Source organism: Arctopsyche grandis, chromosome 10, assembly GCF_051622035.1.
Source record: "Arctopsyche grandis isolate Sample6627 chromosome 10, ASM5162203v2, whole genome shotgun sequence".
NCBI classification, from domain to species: Eukaryota; Metazoa; Arthropoda; class Insecta; order Trichoptera; family Hydropsychidae; genus Arctopsyche; species Arctopsyche grandis.
Genome location: NC_135364.1, coordinates 30182033 through 30198738, shown reverse-complemented (window position 1 = coordinate 30198738; position 16706 = coordinate 30182033). Strand labels below are relative to the sequence as shown.

The 16706-nt window shown below is 32.8% G+C and overlaps 1 protein-coding gene across 1 annotated transcript; it reads left to right on the top strand.

Annotated features, from left to right (window-relative positions):
- The first annotated feature begins 9625 nt into the window (after positions 1–9625).
- Positions 9626–12442, top strand: LOC143917769 (zinc finger MYM-type protein 1-like). The gene is made up of 4 exons (XM_077439348.1): positions 9626–9701; positions 9924–11650; positions 11728–12124; positions 12180–12442. Exons 1-4 carry the CDS (start codon positions 9626–9628, stop codon positions 12440–12442), a joined length of 2463 nt encoding a protein of 820 aa, XP_077295474.1.
- The last annotated feature ends 4264 nt before the right edge of the window (positions 12443–16706 follow it).

Here is a 16706-nt window from a genome sequence, read left to right as displayed (position 1 = left end):
TACGCGGACTTGGAAGATCAACCAGCCGAACGAGCCAGCAACACACTGCCGTATCCCGAGACCTTCCGAACATAGCCGAACAACGAGCCAGCAGCACACTGCCGTATCCAGAGACTTGCTGAACATAGCCGAATGCCGAGCCAGCGACACTCTACCGTATCCAGCGACTTGCCGAACATAGCCGAACAACGAGCCAGCAACACACTGCCGTATCCAGAGACTTACTGAACATAGCCGAATGCCAAGCCAGCGACACTCTACCGTATCCAGAGACCTCTGAACGACATACTTTTACCAAAAATTAACCATACTTGTGTATACGTGTTACTACCAAATAAATACCATATTCAACATATAGCTGTATTAATACCGAACACAGACGAATCTGTCTACAATACATGGCGGACTGGTGGTGAAGAAGACCTTCACAACAAGACTAGATCCCCATAAAATTATAACCACTTTTACCGGAATTCAGAGTATTTCCATACGCTGCCATATTTTCATACGAAGCAGGGATATTTATTTATTTATTTAACATATTATATTAGCCACAGTGACATTACAGAGATCTCCAACGCGTCGCTGTGGCCGGTCATTCAGTAATAATAACATGATAACAATAATAATAACTTATAATAATAACAATATTAACACAACATCATTAAAATCATAAAAAAAAGAAAAAACATAGATAAAGTAATAACAATCATTAATATTTATAATAGGCAAAATCAACCACTGGCATTCCTCAACAACCACTCAACCAGATTAATATATTTTATATTGAAGAGGTCAATTTCACCAGAAATCCTGTTAAGCAGATATATCGCTCTAGATATAGGAGCCGTTGACAACATATTTGTGCGAGCCACAGGAGGAACAAACAAATCACGATTTCAAAATTTTTCAAATTTTTAAGTTGACCGGAAATGGTACCTCGCCTTATAGGTGTCCTCTTTTTTTAAGTTTTTGAATTCAATTATCTCCCAAACCACTTACTGAATCGGACTGAATTTTTTTTAAATATGATACAAATAATAGTTTTTATAACTTCATATTTTTTAAATATTTCTATCTGAACCGGAAGTAGTACTTTTACACTAGAGAATCGAAGTTTTTTATGTTTTTTTCAGAAACCTTTTGGTTTATTGAACTGAAATTTCATATCTAGAAGTTTAAGTTTAATACCAAGTTAATTATAAAATTTAGTTAGCATCCGTCAACCGGAAGTAGCAGTTTACTCTTGTTCGATTTTTCTTCCACTATTTTTTTCGACCCCTTAAACATTGTGTGTTCGTCACAAAAAAATTCAAGTATAATTCTTGTTGCAATTTGATGAAAATGAAAAAAAATTATTAAATTTTATAAACCGGAAGTGGGATTTTTTTCACTTAGAAAGGTTGAAAATGTTGTGCCCACTACTCTGTCCACACCCCTGAACGTATTAAGCTAAAAATTTATATTTCTATTCTTTGTGTACTAACTTAGAGCTGGTAGGGTTTAGGTCAGAATTCGTAAACCGGAAGTAGTATTTTTTTTAAAAACAATATTTCATTATTTTTTCATTATTTTATTTTGACCTTTTAAATTGTTTTAAGCTTCTTGATATTTAATGTGTATAATAACAATATTGATTTTAAGTAAAAATAAAAAAAAAATTACTTAATTTAATGAACCGGAAGTGGGATTTTTTTCCTCGTAGAAAGGTCAAAAATGTTGTGCCCACTACTCTGTCCGCACCCCTGATCGTATTAAGCTGAAAATTTATATTTCTATTCTTTATGTACTAACTTAGAGCTGGTAGGGTTTTGGTCAGAATTCGTAAACCGGAAGTAGTATTTTTTTTAAAAACAATATTTCATTATTTTTTCATTATTTTATTTTGACCTTTTAAATTGTTTTAAGCTTCTTGATATTTAATGTGTATAATAAAAATAGTGATTTTAAGTAAAAATAAAAAAAAAATTACTTAATTTAATGAACCGGAAGTGGGATTTTTTTCCTCGTAGAAAAGTCAAAAATGTTGTGCCCACTACTCTGTCCGCACCCCTAAACGTATTAAGCTGAAAATTTATATTTCTATCCTTTATGTACTAACTTAGAGCTGGAAGGGTTTTGGTCAGAATTTGTAAACCGGAAGTAGTATTTTTTTTTAAAACAATATTTCATTATTTTATTTTGACCTTTAAAATTATTTTTATTTTCTTGATATTTAATGAGTATAATACTGATAGTGATTTTTAGTAATAAAAAAAATTTGAACAAAATCTGATAACCGGAAGTAGATCTTTTGTTTTGTGCAAGTTTCCATACATTTGCGCTCAATTTGTATCGCTATCATAGTCATCAGTTCAATATCGAATTTTGTTTTGTAACCTTCTTATATTCATCAAATACATAGATAAAGTCATGGGTTGGTCACATCCGAATTTTTTTGTATAGTGGACAATTGTAAAAAAAAATATGTATCATTTTTTATTTTTTTTTTAGTGAAAATTAACAAATCATTAAATTTTTTACATAAAATAATAAATTCTGTTAATGAGAGGAATGAACCTGATGCTCCGATATCAATTGGTCAATATTTGGGTTCAAATTCGTAGGGTACAGTCGTAAATCTCCACGTTCAGTGATTTGCAACCGATTTCTTTTTTTCGTAAGAAAATTGGTAACTGCACTAAAACTAAAACTCCAGAGAGATATTATAATTTCACTGCTTACGAGCGAAAAATAATCTTGTTATTATTTATTAAAAGTCGTGCTATGTATTCTTCCATCGATGCCGAGAAAAAAACGGATGTCGGTGATTTGTCAAAGGGTTTTTTTTTCTTTCGTCGAAATAAAATTAATAATCACACATTATCCGATAAATTTTACCTCTGATGGTGCTTACGGACTAAACCAACGACGATTTTGGGCCAACTTTTTAACCAGCAGGATAAAACCAGTAGCGTACAAAATATCGAAATAAAAATTAAATTTAAAAATTGAAATTAAATATCAAAATTAAAACTATTATTATTATATTAAAATTAAATTCAAATATCAAAATAAAATTATAATCATTATATTAAAATTAAAATAAAATATTGAAAGTTAAAACAGAACATGCCCAATTTAAATAAATTTTCGAGATTGACCTAAAATTAGATCATCGACAATCACATACAGGTAATCCTCGACTTTTGTTTGTCGAAGATATTTTGACTTACGAAGATACGCACTGAGATCGAAAAAAATCAAAGAATTATTATTTTTACTTCGCCGTAATGCACAGTTACTGAGAATATATCATGTATTAGTATGGGTTATCCAGCGATCGTCGCCAATCCGTTGCGTTGTCGGTACATCAATCGAAATTTTTTTAGTCTTCAATTTTTTCTGTCGTCGAAATATATCAAATAATTAAATCCATCTCAGAGGTAAAATTTATCGGATAATGTGTGATTATTAATTTTATTTCGACGAAAGAAAAAAAACCCTTTGACAAATCACCGACATCCGACACCGACGGTTTTTTTGTTAAATGTTTCATCGACGGCTGAAATACAGTAGTATATCGTGACGACTTTTAAGAAATAATAAGATTTTTTTCGCTCGTAATCAGAAAAATTATAATATTTCTCTAGTTGTGAATGCGTATCGTCGTAATTCAAAACATTGTTGTAATTCAAAACATCAACGATGATCTAATTTTAGCTCAATCTTGCTCTTTAGCTTAATTTTGATATTTAATTTCAATTTTTTAATTTAATTTGTATTTCGGTATTGTGTACGCTACTGGTTTTAAAAGTTGGCCCAAAATCGTCGTTGGTTTGGTCCGTACGTAGCATAAGCTGATTTATTTATCAATATTATTTCCCTTTGTGATGACCGACAAGAGGATGGATTTTGAGCGAATTCATGAATATACAAAGACATCCGTTTTTTTCTCGGCATCGACTTCAATCATCGACGGAAGAATACATAGCACGACTTTTAAGAAATAATAACAAGATTATTTTTCGCTCGTAAGCAGAGAAATTATAATATCTCTCTGGTTGTAAATGCGTATCGTCGTAATTCAAAACTTAGCTCAATCTTCTAAATTTAGCTCAATCTCGCTCTTTAGCTTAATTTTGATATTTTAATTTCAATTTTTTTATTTAATTTTTATTTCGATATTTTGTATCCTACTGGTTTAAAAAGTTGGCCCAGAGGCCATCGTTGGTTTGGTGCGTACGGACCATGAAAAGATGATTATTTTAATATCGGATGAGTGGTTATTTCCATGCAGTTTTTCATTATTATTGTAAAAACATGTTTTTCTGTAGTATAATGTCACATCCGCGTAAATAATCAAGCGCTAGCCTTTTACCCGTAAGTTCGTTTCAAAAAATTCGAAAAACTGTTTTTATTCCAAAAAAATATGTGAATATCGCTTTTAAAATTTAATCATTGAAATTTCATAAATCAAAATCCAAATACCAATCCAGACACAACATCTTTGTTCAAATTATTCATTTTAGCCATCACTATTATGTAAATATTTTTGCTTATTTAAAGTGAGTGTTGATTATATAAAAAAATATGTCACAAATATTTTTCAATTCCACTTCTGTTTCAGCTGCACAAAACTCAAGGTTTTCTCAATCTGGCGGTCTCCAACGTGATCGAAATCTTGAAATCTAATTATTTGAACGTGCCTTCCGAAGAAAGCGTATTCAATGCTGTGTTATTGTGGGTAATGATGCGAATGATGATGCGAACCGTGAAAGTGTCTTGGCACAGCTTATGAGATTCGTGAGGTTATCCTTGCTGCCGGTGGAGGTATTTGAAATTAAATGAATGTTACAGTTTAGTGATAAAAATCATTCGAATAATGTGTTATATTTTCAGTTTAATATCAATGAAGTATTGACATTAAATTCTGTCTTTCGTGTTCAGAGTGTTATACTACTGTTACGTACGCCACGGATTGAGCGAATTGCACTTAGACCAACGGATATCTGTTATCGGATTAACTAAGTGCATGCACTTACTTCCAAGGACTATATCTGGACTCTAAGTGCATTTAGGCTAAACAATGACCGTTATTAGTTATTTCTCAGAATCGGTACGGGGAGACCCAATGTCGTGGAAATACATCCGAATACGTGACTATACAACAGGTAAACAGATTAGGCGTCCTGAGAGATCTACCTTTATAAGGCGGTACGTAGGCGATATCATGTAATTCTGGACTTAGCACTGACAGTGCGTGTATCTCCTTAATCATCAATAAATGCTGTGATACGACTGTTGGCCTTTTACTTGGATCCTCCACCCACCCCTACGCAACACTACTATTACTCAAGAAATTATAGATATATGCAGTGGCGGCTCGTGGATTAGAAATCTGGGGGTGCTGCGGTTGATTAAAAATAAAAAAAATGTTTATTTGGATTATATTTTACTATTTACATCAAAATTATCACAAATAAACATTATATATATTTTATTTCATTTAAAAATTGATTCTTCTGTCTTTTTTCTTTGAAAAGAGGTCTATCCCCTTTTCGTTAAATTTTTCATTGTTCATAATCATTTTTTTTTCAACTGACATCATAGACAAAGCCGTCAATCTCTCTTGAACCGTTGTGTTTCTTATATACATATGTATGTCTTTATTCTATTTATTGATGAAAAACACCGTTCTGGTTCAGAGGTAGTTAAAGTTGTAAGCAGAATTTGAATAAGTTTTGTTATTTCCACACGTTTGGATAAATTGATTGCAAAAATAAGTTTTAAAAATATTAATAAATCATTAATACTATGCATTTCTTTCCTTGAGTAAAACACTTCTAATTCAGTTTGAAGTTTTTCTTTATCTAGCATTGGATATGATTCAACGGTTAGTAGTAGATCTTCCATTGGCATTTTCTTACAGTACTTTTCAAAATTTTCTTTATTAAATAATTAGAAAAAGTATATCTTTCTTTTATATCCTTGATAATAACATCGCACATATTTTTGGCTCCGATAATATGTGCGATAATATATGCATCACATATTTTTGGCTTCTATTCGCTTTAAGAATCTCATATTTGTATAATGACATTAGTAAAACTTTTTAAGTTTTCTTTAATTGAAAATGCATCGATATTACTAGATTACATCTGGTTATAAATAATTTCTACATGCGGCATTAACTTGTGAAAACGTTCTGACTAAAATAAAAAATTGTATTCAGTAAATTGGAAGAATCAGTATTTTCGGAAGAATATTTAAGTTCTTGAAAACATTGGCTCAGCTTCTCTTGATTTTGATACCATCTTAAATACCTAAAGTGTCGTGTGGAAGGAAGTGTAGAAACGTAGAAAGTGTAAGAGGTGTAGAAGGAAAGGCAAAAGGTTCAGACAGTGGCGGACTGGCCATACAAGCTTACATGCCCGATGGCACGTGGGCCCCACGATCTGTTAGAAAATAGGGGCCCTCAGTAAAGTTAAATAGCTTTTTCACTATTTCATTTTACGTGTGTAAAAATGTACAGGATATTGCACTTCGGGACCTAAAGTTTGGGTATTTCAACAAAAGAAATTTCTTACGATATACAAAAACAACTAATACCTGCTTTAATAGCCCAAGGATCGGTTAACTTTTTTTATTAGGCTCGAAATGTAAGTTTCAACATTTGCGTGGGCCCCTTTTGTCAAGCCCATTTCCAACCTCAAGATTATGTATATACCTATTAACCTAAATATGTAACAACTACCTACTGAAATAAAAATGGGAATATACAAATTGCCGTGAATAATATAAACTAAATTTCATAAAACAATTTTGATACTCATCATCAACCAGCGATTTAAATTTACTTCATACTTTAAAAATAACATTTGATTATACTTCGACAATATAGTAAGATTTAAATACACAATTTTAAATAGTTTCCGAATATAAAATTTATTCCTAATCTTGACACATCCATATATATATAGAAATATAGAACAGGGGCCCCCTCCTCAAAAGCCCGAATTTTGATTAATATTAATCGAAAATATTATGCATTGTTTTCTACCGAAAGTAAAAGCCGCTTTTGTGCCACATTATTTTATGATGCATTCTATTTACCTAGGACAAGGGTTAAAACGAAATATACAATGTAATTTATAGATCTATTTTGCTTTTGCCATTTTTATTGCACCTAAATTGAAAACGAAACTCTTTAAGGCGACTTTTACCCACGATCTTTCGAAAGAAACCAGTTAAAACTGTTGAAAATCTATTCCAAAGATCTGTCGGTAACTTTGTACGATTCTCCGACAAACCTTTTTATTTTATTGGCTAAATACGACTTCGAAAATTTCAATATTATCCTTTTATTTTCTTCGAAGTTGCATAATCCAAAACACATGTTTTCTTTTTTACACATTAAAGCAACTTAATATCGTACAATTTACTTTAGTTGTGTTTCGAACTAGTACTATTCAACATCTAGTACAGCAGACAAGGCATAATTACAAAGAGTTTGTGAGAGCGGAAACATTCAGAATTTTATGTTATTTTATAAAATTCACATTGATTTAAGGTAAGTGATTTTTTTAATTTTTTCATTGTTTAATTTTGTTTGTTTTGCATAGAAAACCAAATTACGGAATACAATAAAATCTCTCAAGGGTAAAAAAAACTATCGATAACAATAAAAAAAGGAGCTTGATGTTGGAAATTTAGACAGCTTTAAAAACAGTACTAAAACTTTAGATATACCTATATTATATAACACATTAACTTGCTGTGTCGTCGACAGCCACTGAAAAAGTGTTCTTAAATTCGCTCAAGTATGAGTTTTGATCTATTTAATGCGTTGATATTTTAAAATTTAAACTACATTTTTCGTGTTAATGAATTTCAATTTCTCCCTCGCACTCATACGCGACAACGTTTTAGCGGATGTTTGTTTTAATTCGATTGAAATTCACGTACCGCTCGAATTATTACGTTTAGATAAAAAAAAAAAAATTGAGATAAAAAAACCAATCCCTATAAACTTGTTGAAATAAAAAAAAACTGTCCAAATGAACCCATAATAGCACGAGGAAAAGTATTTTAAAGCATAAAAATATCACAATTCTATAGAAAAAACATCTAGTACAGTGTTTATTATAAGAACTTTTTAATTCTTCGTATCGATAAGGATTTTCGTTCAGTTACAATTATTAATTGATGTTTATTATAAATAGTGAATAGCCCGATGAAACATCATCGCATGGGTATAAAATTATTATATACTCGTATAAAACTAAAAAAAAAATCCGGAACCGGAACCGTTATTTTCGTAGACTCTCATAGATAGTTTTCAATTCTTTATTTGTAATAATTTTCAATTCTTAAAAATACGCAGACTCCCATAGAGAGTTTTCAATTATTTATTTAAAGACTTCCTATTTTTTTCTATTATTATTAGCTATCGCCCCGAGCGATACTGCAAATCGAAATCGATTCACTCGATCCATGACACCCGACCACTCCCGACCTCTCCCGACTACTTCCGACTTCTCCCGACAACTACCGAAGATATGACTCCGTTTTGATTGGTTGTCCATACGTTCTGTACGATTATTGAATATTAACGTTATTTAGAGCAGTCTTTATACCCGTATCATGGTGTAGTGGTCAGCGTATATTGATCTGGGCGCGAGGGGCATAGGTTCGAGTCGGCTCCTGGAATTGATTTTATTTTTCAAATATCAATTTCAATAATTTCAATTAAAAATATATATTTAATTGTTTTATATGAAAAGAAAAAAAAATGGTTCAAAACCTCGCTAAATAAAATTATTATAATTACGTATTTTTATATGGCGAGAAGGAATATTTCAATTAATGTTTAAAAAAAAAGGCGAAATGAAGAATTGGATTTGGCGTGATGCACGTGACCATCAGCTCAATTAGACTCATATTCAGGCTATTTGGGGTGATAGGTTCGAGTCGCGACAAAGTGGTCTCGTCGAAAAATTAATTTATCGATTTTTATCGATTCATTCATTATGTTCGGCGAGAGTTAGAACACACACACACACACACACAGATTACCGTCTTTATATATATGATGCTTTTATATGTAAAATAATCAACGGTACTATACAATATTATGTTTTTGTAGTTAATATATGTATGTATGTTCAATTCATCATCCAAGACTTAGGTTTTATTTTGAATTATTGTATCTAGATGTAAATAGAATACAATAAAATCTATAGAACAGGAAATTGACAGATTTTGAGACATCGACCGAACAACACCACGATATAGATAAATCGCGCGATTTAAAAAACACATATGTACATACATATGTATGTATCTCCGAATCTCGGGCCAATCAACATTTTTTATTGCCAGATTCGGGTTCACTGTGAATATATCTATAAGAAAATTCATATCTGGTCTCTGAACCATTTTTCGTGTCGAGCAGTGTTATTTTACATATAAAGAATTTGTAATTAGCATCGATTAAAAAAATAATTATAATTGAATGAAAATCCTTATTAATACGAAGAATTAAAAAAATCGTATTATAAACCCTGTAAAAACAAAGAGAGAAGAAACTGCTTTGCAAAAATATAAATCGGTTTTGATTTTCAGATATATTACCCCTATTAACATGGAAAAGAGAAGGTATAAATCTGGATCACTAAAACGCAAAGAACGCCAAGAAAAAAAAAACAGAAGTCAGCCAAGTATTGCAGATCTATTACAGATTTTATAGTACCAACAAATAATCAAGAAACAAGAAACAATACTCATGGCGATGATGTATTGACAAGTGAGTTGCAAGAACAAGAAAGAAATTCTTAGGATATAGAGACAAGAATAAGTGCATCCTATATTAATCAACCCAGGCCCAGTACTTCAGGCTTCATTATTCCGGTAACTGTACAGACTATGTATATTTCCTATAGTTGCAACATCCGCGCATATACCTATAGTTTCAACTAGTGACAAGGAATTAGATATTATTTCAGACATAAATTCTGAGGCACATGATGTTATTGAACCTACACAAGAAAAAAAATGTACTACTGGAATATTTCAATATCCATCGCGAGACAATCTGAAACAATTTTTTGCTGAACATCCATTTCAGCCTGTAAGTGATCTACCATTTGATGCTCGATTATATGAGAGAAACACTATGAATGATTCAGTCCCAAGAAATTGGCTAACATATAACAAAGAAAATAAGTGCTTATATTGTTCATATTGCTTAGCGTTTGAGTGTCCCAAATCGGATTCATCATCATTTGTACATGGCTTTAGTGACTACAGACGTATTAGCCAGAACTTGGCTGTGCACGAATCGACAACAACCCATGTGCGAAATGTTCATCAATATATCAGTGTGGTTAATAATGGAACATTAGATAATTTTTTTGCGTCATCACTAATTCAAAAGAAAGAAAAGGTACTAAAGCAAAGAAGTATTGTCATGAGGATTATAGACATCATAAAGATGTTAGGCAAGCAAGCAGTTTCTTTTCGAAGTCACAGAAATGAATCGGCCTATACTCTGGATGATGAAGCTTCGAATCATGGTAATTTTTTGGCTTCAGTGCAGTTGATGGCAAAATATGACACCATTATAGCAGCTCACATTTCTGCAGTGCAAAAAAAGTCATATCAAAGAATGAAACGACTTAAACACCAAGGAAAGGCGGGAAATAAAGGCCGTGGTGGACTAATTACCTACTTGAGCAAAACAACTGTTAATAGGTTAATCCATATTATGAAAACTATGATTCAAGAAAGAATTAATCATGAAGTTTTTGAAGCAAAATATTATTCTATCCAGGTTGATTCAACACAGGATAATACAATCATCGATCAATTTAGCATCATTATTCGGTATGTGCATAAAAGCATTGTCTATGAGCGCCTACTTTCAATTGTGCCGTGTAATGATGGTACAGGACAGGGACTTTTTAATTTATTGACTGAAAAGTTGCAACATCTTAATATTGACCCTAAAAATTGTATATCTGATAGCACAGATGGTGCTGCAAGCTACTATGGAGAGTATAATGGTTTGCAGAGTAAACTTGCTGACATGGCAGATCAACATGTTCATATATGGTGTTATGCCCATGTCTTAAATTTGGTAGTAACTGAAACCACAAAATGTTGTGTGTCTGCAGTTTCTTTTTTTAATTTGCTTCAAAATTTAGCAACTTTTATAAATGGATCATATAAGAGAATGTTTGTGTGGATAGGAGTTGTTGAAAAACAACTGGGGCAAGAAAATATGAAAAGATTAAAACTAATTGGTGAAACCAGGTGGTCGGGAAAATCTAATGCAGCAACAACAATATTTGGACATTTTAATGATCCCACTGCTAGTACTTTCGTAAATCTACTTACATGCTTATCAATGATACAGGATTCAGACAAGTTTGATGCAAAAACGAAGCACGAAGCCACTTATTTACTCCAGAGTCTTCAAAAGTTTGAAACCATATTGACAGCATTTACTTACTTGTACATATTTGAAACCACAGCCCCTTTGTCTAGTTATTTACAAACAAATTGTTTAGATATGTTTACTGCATGGAGTTTGGTAGATACAGCAACAACAAAGTTGATAGAACAGAAAAGAACATTCCATAATGTTCACAGTAAGGCTTTCGAATTCGTAACTATATGTAATGATATGATTTCAATGATTAATATGGATGGATGAAAATCAAACATTGGAAATTGATTCCATAGAAACAGCGTTGCCTGTTAAAAGAAGAAAAGAATGAAAAAGAAAAGAAGAAAAGAATGGCAGATGAAGTAACTAATGATGAAGGAAATTCTTCAGATCCTCTGGCTGATTTTAGAATAACTGTATTTAACCTTATAATGGATCGCATTGTCCAATCGCTACAATCACGATTTATACATCACAAGCAGTTGTATAAAGATTTATCTTGGTTGGACCCAGCTAATTTTAAAATTATTGCAGAAAAGGGCCTTGATGATATTGCATTGGATGGTGTTGTGAAGTTCTTTCCACTAATCAATAGAGGCAATGTAAAATTAGAATTGGTTTCATTTGCCTCAAATTTTGATATATTGAAGCTATTACTTCAAATTAGTGAGAGTGAGGATGACAGCAGCAGCTGTAAAACTTGCAGAACATGTCCATCTTGCGTTTTAAAAATTTTATCGTCGAACAGACTACACGACAAATGATAACCTATATGAATTATACAAAATCGTCTCCACACTCTCAGTTACACGAGTGCAATGTGAGAGGACGTTTTCAAAATTAAAAATAGTTAAGAACAGACTGAGAAATACGTTGTCTGCAGAAAATTTAGACAATTTTATGTTCCTTTCTATTGAGAAGCAAATGTTAGATGATTTGGATGCAGAAGAAATTATTAACAGATATGCACAAGCGTCGAAAGGACTCAATCGTTTGCTAATATACTCTTAATTTTCCAATTTTTCTTTTAGATTTTTTATTATTCTTTTATAATTATGTATTTTATGTGTATGTCCTTGTTGAATCTCGGTTCAGTCCTATCTTGTAAATAAAGTTTCCTATATACATTTTGTATTTCTGTTAATTGCCAGTAAGACGTATAGTATGTGTATATTCTAAATAATAAAAATAAAAATAAAAATTTGCAAAATATAATTGCAATTTTTATTTTTGATTCGTGCATTTTTGAAAATTTGATTTATTTTTTACCCTTGATTTTTAGCGTGATGGAAAAAAGATTTTTTTTTATATAGGGGGGGGGGGGAACAATTTTTTTTAACCCTGGGGGCCCCCTTTGACTCCTGGCATGTACTAATTTCAGTCCCAGTCCGCCACTGGTTTCAGAAGAAATGAGGAAAAGTGAGGAGCGTGTCGAGCGCACACAAACACAACAAGAAATGTGTATACATGGCACTGTTGGGAGTGCAGTACGGACCAAGCTTCTAGCTGCCCCCGCGCCCCTCCTTCGCCCACTCGGCATATTCCATCGAAAACCGTACTGCACAAAATCATAAACGATGCCTCACTTTCTGATATTATTACCACGATGTATGATCATTATTGGGTGTATTGGTGTGCGGGCGAGCTTAATACACGCCTAAATAATATTGATATTTTCATATAATATACATACATTTATGTATATAATAATATTAAATTTTTCTCAAATTCCTTGGGGGTGCTGCAGTACCGCAGTGCGTATGGACGAGCCGCCACTGGATATATGTACAAGAATGATAAATCTTTCATCCCAAGAGAGACCCCTCGTAGAAAAATACAAAAAATGGCACTGGTTGGGGGAAGTTTATATTGATTGTAAATTAATTATTTTATTGCATAACGTGTTTTCATGAAGCAAACACCATCGATATAGTTGACGGACTAAAAAACAGTTGGACCCTATCCAAAAATATTGGAAGATGTCCTCGTTGTCCTCGTGGGAGATTGTTGTATCTTTATCGTCGGCGGAATCAATTCTTCAAATGGATCAAATGTAGTGACTTCAGTAACGTTTTCCGATGTTTTCCGGTGTGTACAAACCTATGTACATGCATATGTATGTACCTGCTTAGAGAAATCGGAATATAACCAATTTATTTGTTTTCAGGTGGATGGAATACATCGATTTGAAAAGCGGTCCAAAAAGACCAATTCTTGGAATCAGGACTTAGGCTCAGATTATTCAGGGAAGAGAAAAGCATTCGGTGAACATCAATTAATTTTATTCAATCAATAAATTTTGTATATTTCTTTAAATTTATTTCAAACAGTGGGTGTCAAATATTTTTCACACGTTTCGTCGATTAAATAATACTTTTCATCGAATTCTCAACTTTTCCGTTATTTTCCATTATTCATTGAGTGATTCTCAAACTTTTCATAATTGTAACTTTTATTTAAAAATGAAGATGAATTTCATATATGTTTTTGAAATTTGCTACATTCCAACGGCTCTCAAATGATTTTACGAAGGTTTCTCAAATACTTTTACATTTTTATTCTGTTATATCGTGGTTTTTATCGAATTGTGAAATTTTCTAGTATCGTTAAGTTTTATGAGATATAATCAATATATTAATGTCAATGGCTCTGAAACTATTATTTTATTAATATGTTTTTATCCTAAAGTTAATTTCCAAATAATGTAACTTCACAAATTCAAATGACTTCACAGATTTCCGTCCATTTATTAAATTCCAGTTGTTCTGAAACGGTTTGTAGAATTGTTTTTCACGCTCTCTTCGGCGAAGTAAACGTTTATTTTTCTCGTAAGCAAACAATTTTCAAATATTTCCAGAGACTCTCCGATAAAAAATTTTGATAAATACATTTTTTGTGTATTCAATGATTTTCGACTGATTTTAAGATGGTTTTTCACACTTTTATTAAGGTTAATAGTATTTTTATGGGATAATTTTATTCATCTATGTTTTCAGTAATTGTCAACAATTTCAAGAAACATTTCTCAATTATTCACATATTTTTTTATTTTCTTAATTATTTATTCAAAGTAATCAAAATATTTCTTTAATATTATGAATTTCTGGAATTGTCTTTATACCAGCGCTTCTGAAATGTAATAGTGTATTTCTTCAAATATATTTTTTCACATACCTAAAAATTTGAATTATTTGGATTTTTACTTGTTTTTTTTTTTATTTTAGAAAGTTCCACTCTATTTACGCACGGTAGAGTGAATTGGTTTTATACGGCTAAACGTGTCATTACATTTTGAACGAAACTGAAGTGAGATGGCTACCGTGGGATTGGAAGACGATTTAAATTTTATACAAAAATTAATAAACAAATCCATACATGTTACAATTTTTATGAAATGAATTTGCACAGCAATAAAATACAAGGTTAATATTCACCAGCTGGAAGTAGTCTCCATAGTAATAGCTTAAAAGCATTTGCCGATCATCTTCTTCAATATTGTATGTATGTATTTATGTATGTACGTACATTTGAAAATGTCGCACATAATTTAACAAACACTGATATTTATGTTCGATATCGCTTAAAATTATACAAATTAATTTTGAAATTCAAATTCACTAACAATAAAAAATGAATTCGTTTATCACAAGCGAAGGAAAATTTCAAAACAACTAAATATCTAATTGAAATTATCATAAAAAAATCACTTTACGTGACAATTTAATTAATTTTCGGTTGAAAAAACTAACGAGTGAATTAACTTAATAAAATAAATAAATAAAACTTAATAGAATAAAATTCAAATATTTTTCCTTGATGTCAACACATTCAATATTTACGTGTCTGACGTAATCTCTGCATTGGGAAAATATTCTAGATACCTCATAGATTTTTCGATTGTTACGGCCAAATACTTCAAAACAAAAACATGGGAGCAGTGATGGTTACAAATCTTCTATAAAACTACGATAAATTAGATACTTAAGAGGGCTGTACACCCGAAACCTTAATTTTGTTGCCATTCCTTTCTTCGATATACTATATATAAAAACGGACTGTCGCTAAATATATTTGTATATTTGTATATTTGTATATTTGTATATTTGTATGTGACGGACGATCAACCATCAACCAGTATGGGGAACAAAATTTTTTTTTTTCATATTTTTCATTTTTTTCATATTTTTCATTTTTTTCATTTTTTCAGTTTTTTCATTTTTTTCATTTTTTCAGTTTTTTCATTTTTTTCAGTTTTTCAGTTTTTTCATTTTTTTCATTTTTTTCATTTTTTCAGTTTTTTCATTTTTTCAGTTTTTTCATTTTTTTTATTTTTTCAGTTTTTTCATTTTTTTCATTTTTTTCATTTTTTTCATTTTTTCAGTTTTTTCATTTTTTCAGTTTTTTCATTTTTTTCATTTTTTTCATTTTTTTCATTTTTTCAGTTTTTTCATTTTTTCAGTTTTTTCATTTTTTTCATTTTTTCAGTTTTTTCATTTTTTTCATTTTTTCAGTTTTTTCATTTTTTTCATTTTTTCAGTTTTTTCATTTTTTTCATTTTTGCATCGGGGCGCTGGGGGCGAAGGCCTCGGGATGCCGAAGGCATCGGGGGCGCTGGGGGCGAAGCCCCCAGGGTGCCGAAGGCATCCGGGGTGCTGGGGGCGCCGGAGGCGTCGGCGGCGCTGGGGGCGAAGCCCCCGGGGTGCCGAAGGCATCGGGGGCGCTGGGGGCGCCGGAGGCGTCGGCGGCGCTGGGGGCGAAGCCCCCGGGGTGCCGAAGGCATCGGGGCGCTGGGGGCGAAGCCCCCGGGATGCCGAAGGCATCGGGGGCGCTGGGGGCGAAGCCCCCGGGGTGCCGAAGGCATCGGGGACGCTGGGGGCGAAGCCCCCGGGGTGCCGAAGGCATCGGGGGGGCTGGGGGCGCCGGAGGCGTCGGCGGCGCTGGGGGCGAAGCCCCCGGGGTGCCGAAGGCATCGGGGGTGCTGGGGGCGCCGGAGGCGTCGGCGGCGCTGGGGGCGAAGCCCCCGGGGTGCCGAAGGCGTCGGGGGCGCCGGAGGCGCCGGCGGCGCTGGGACCGAAGGCCCCGGAGCGACGGAGGCATCGGGGGCAAAGGCGTCAGGAGGTCGGCGATGCACAAAACGTAGTTCGTAATTCGTAATCACTTCGTAATTCGTGCATCAATTTCTTTCCGAAACCAGTCGATTCAATATCTTTAACTTTATTTTTATTCGAGTTTCAATTCCTTTTCGAAACCACCCGTTGAAATCAACGGGTCCAAC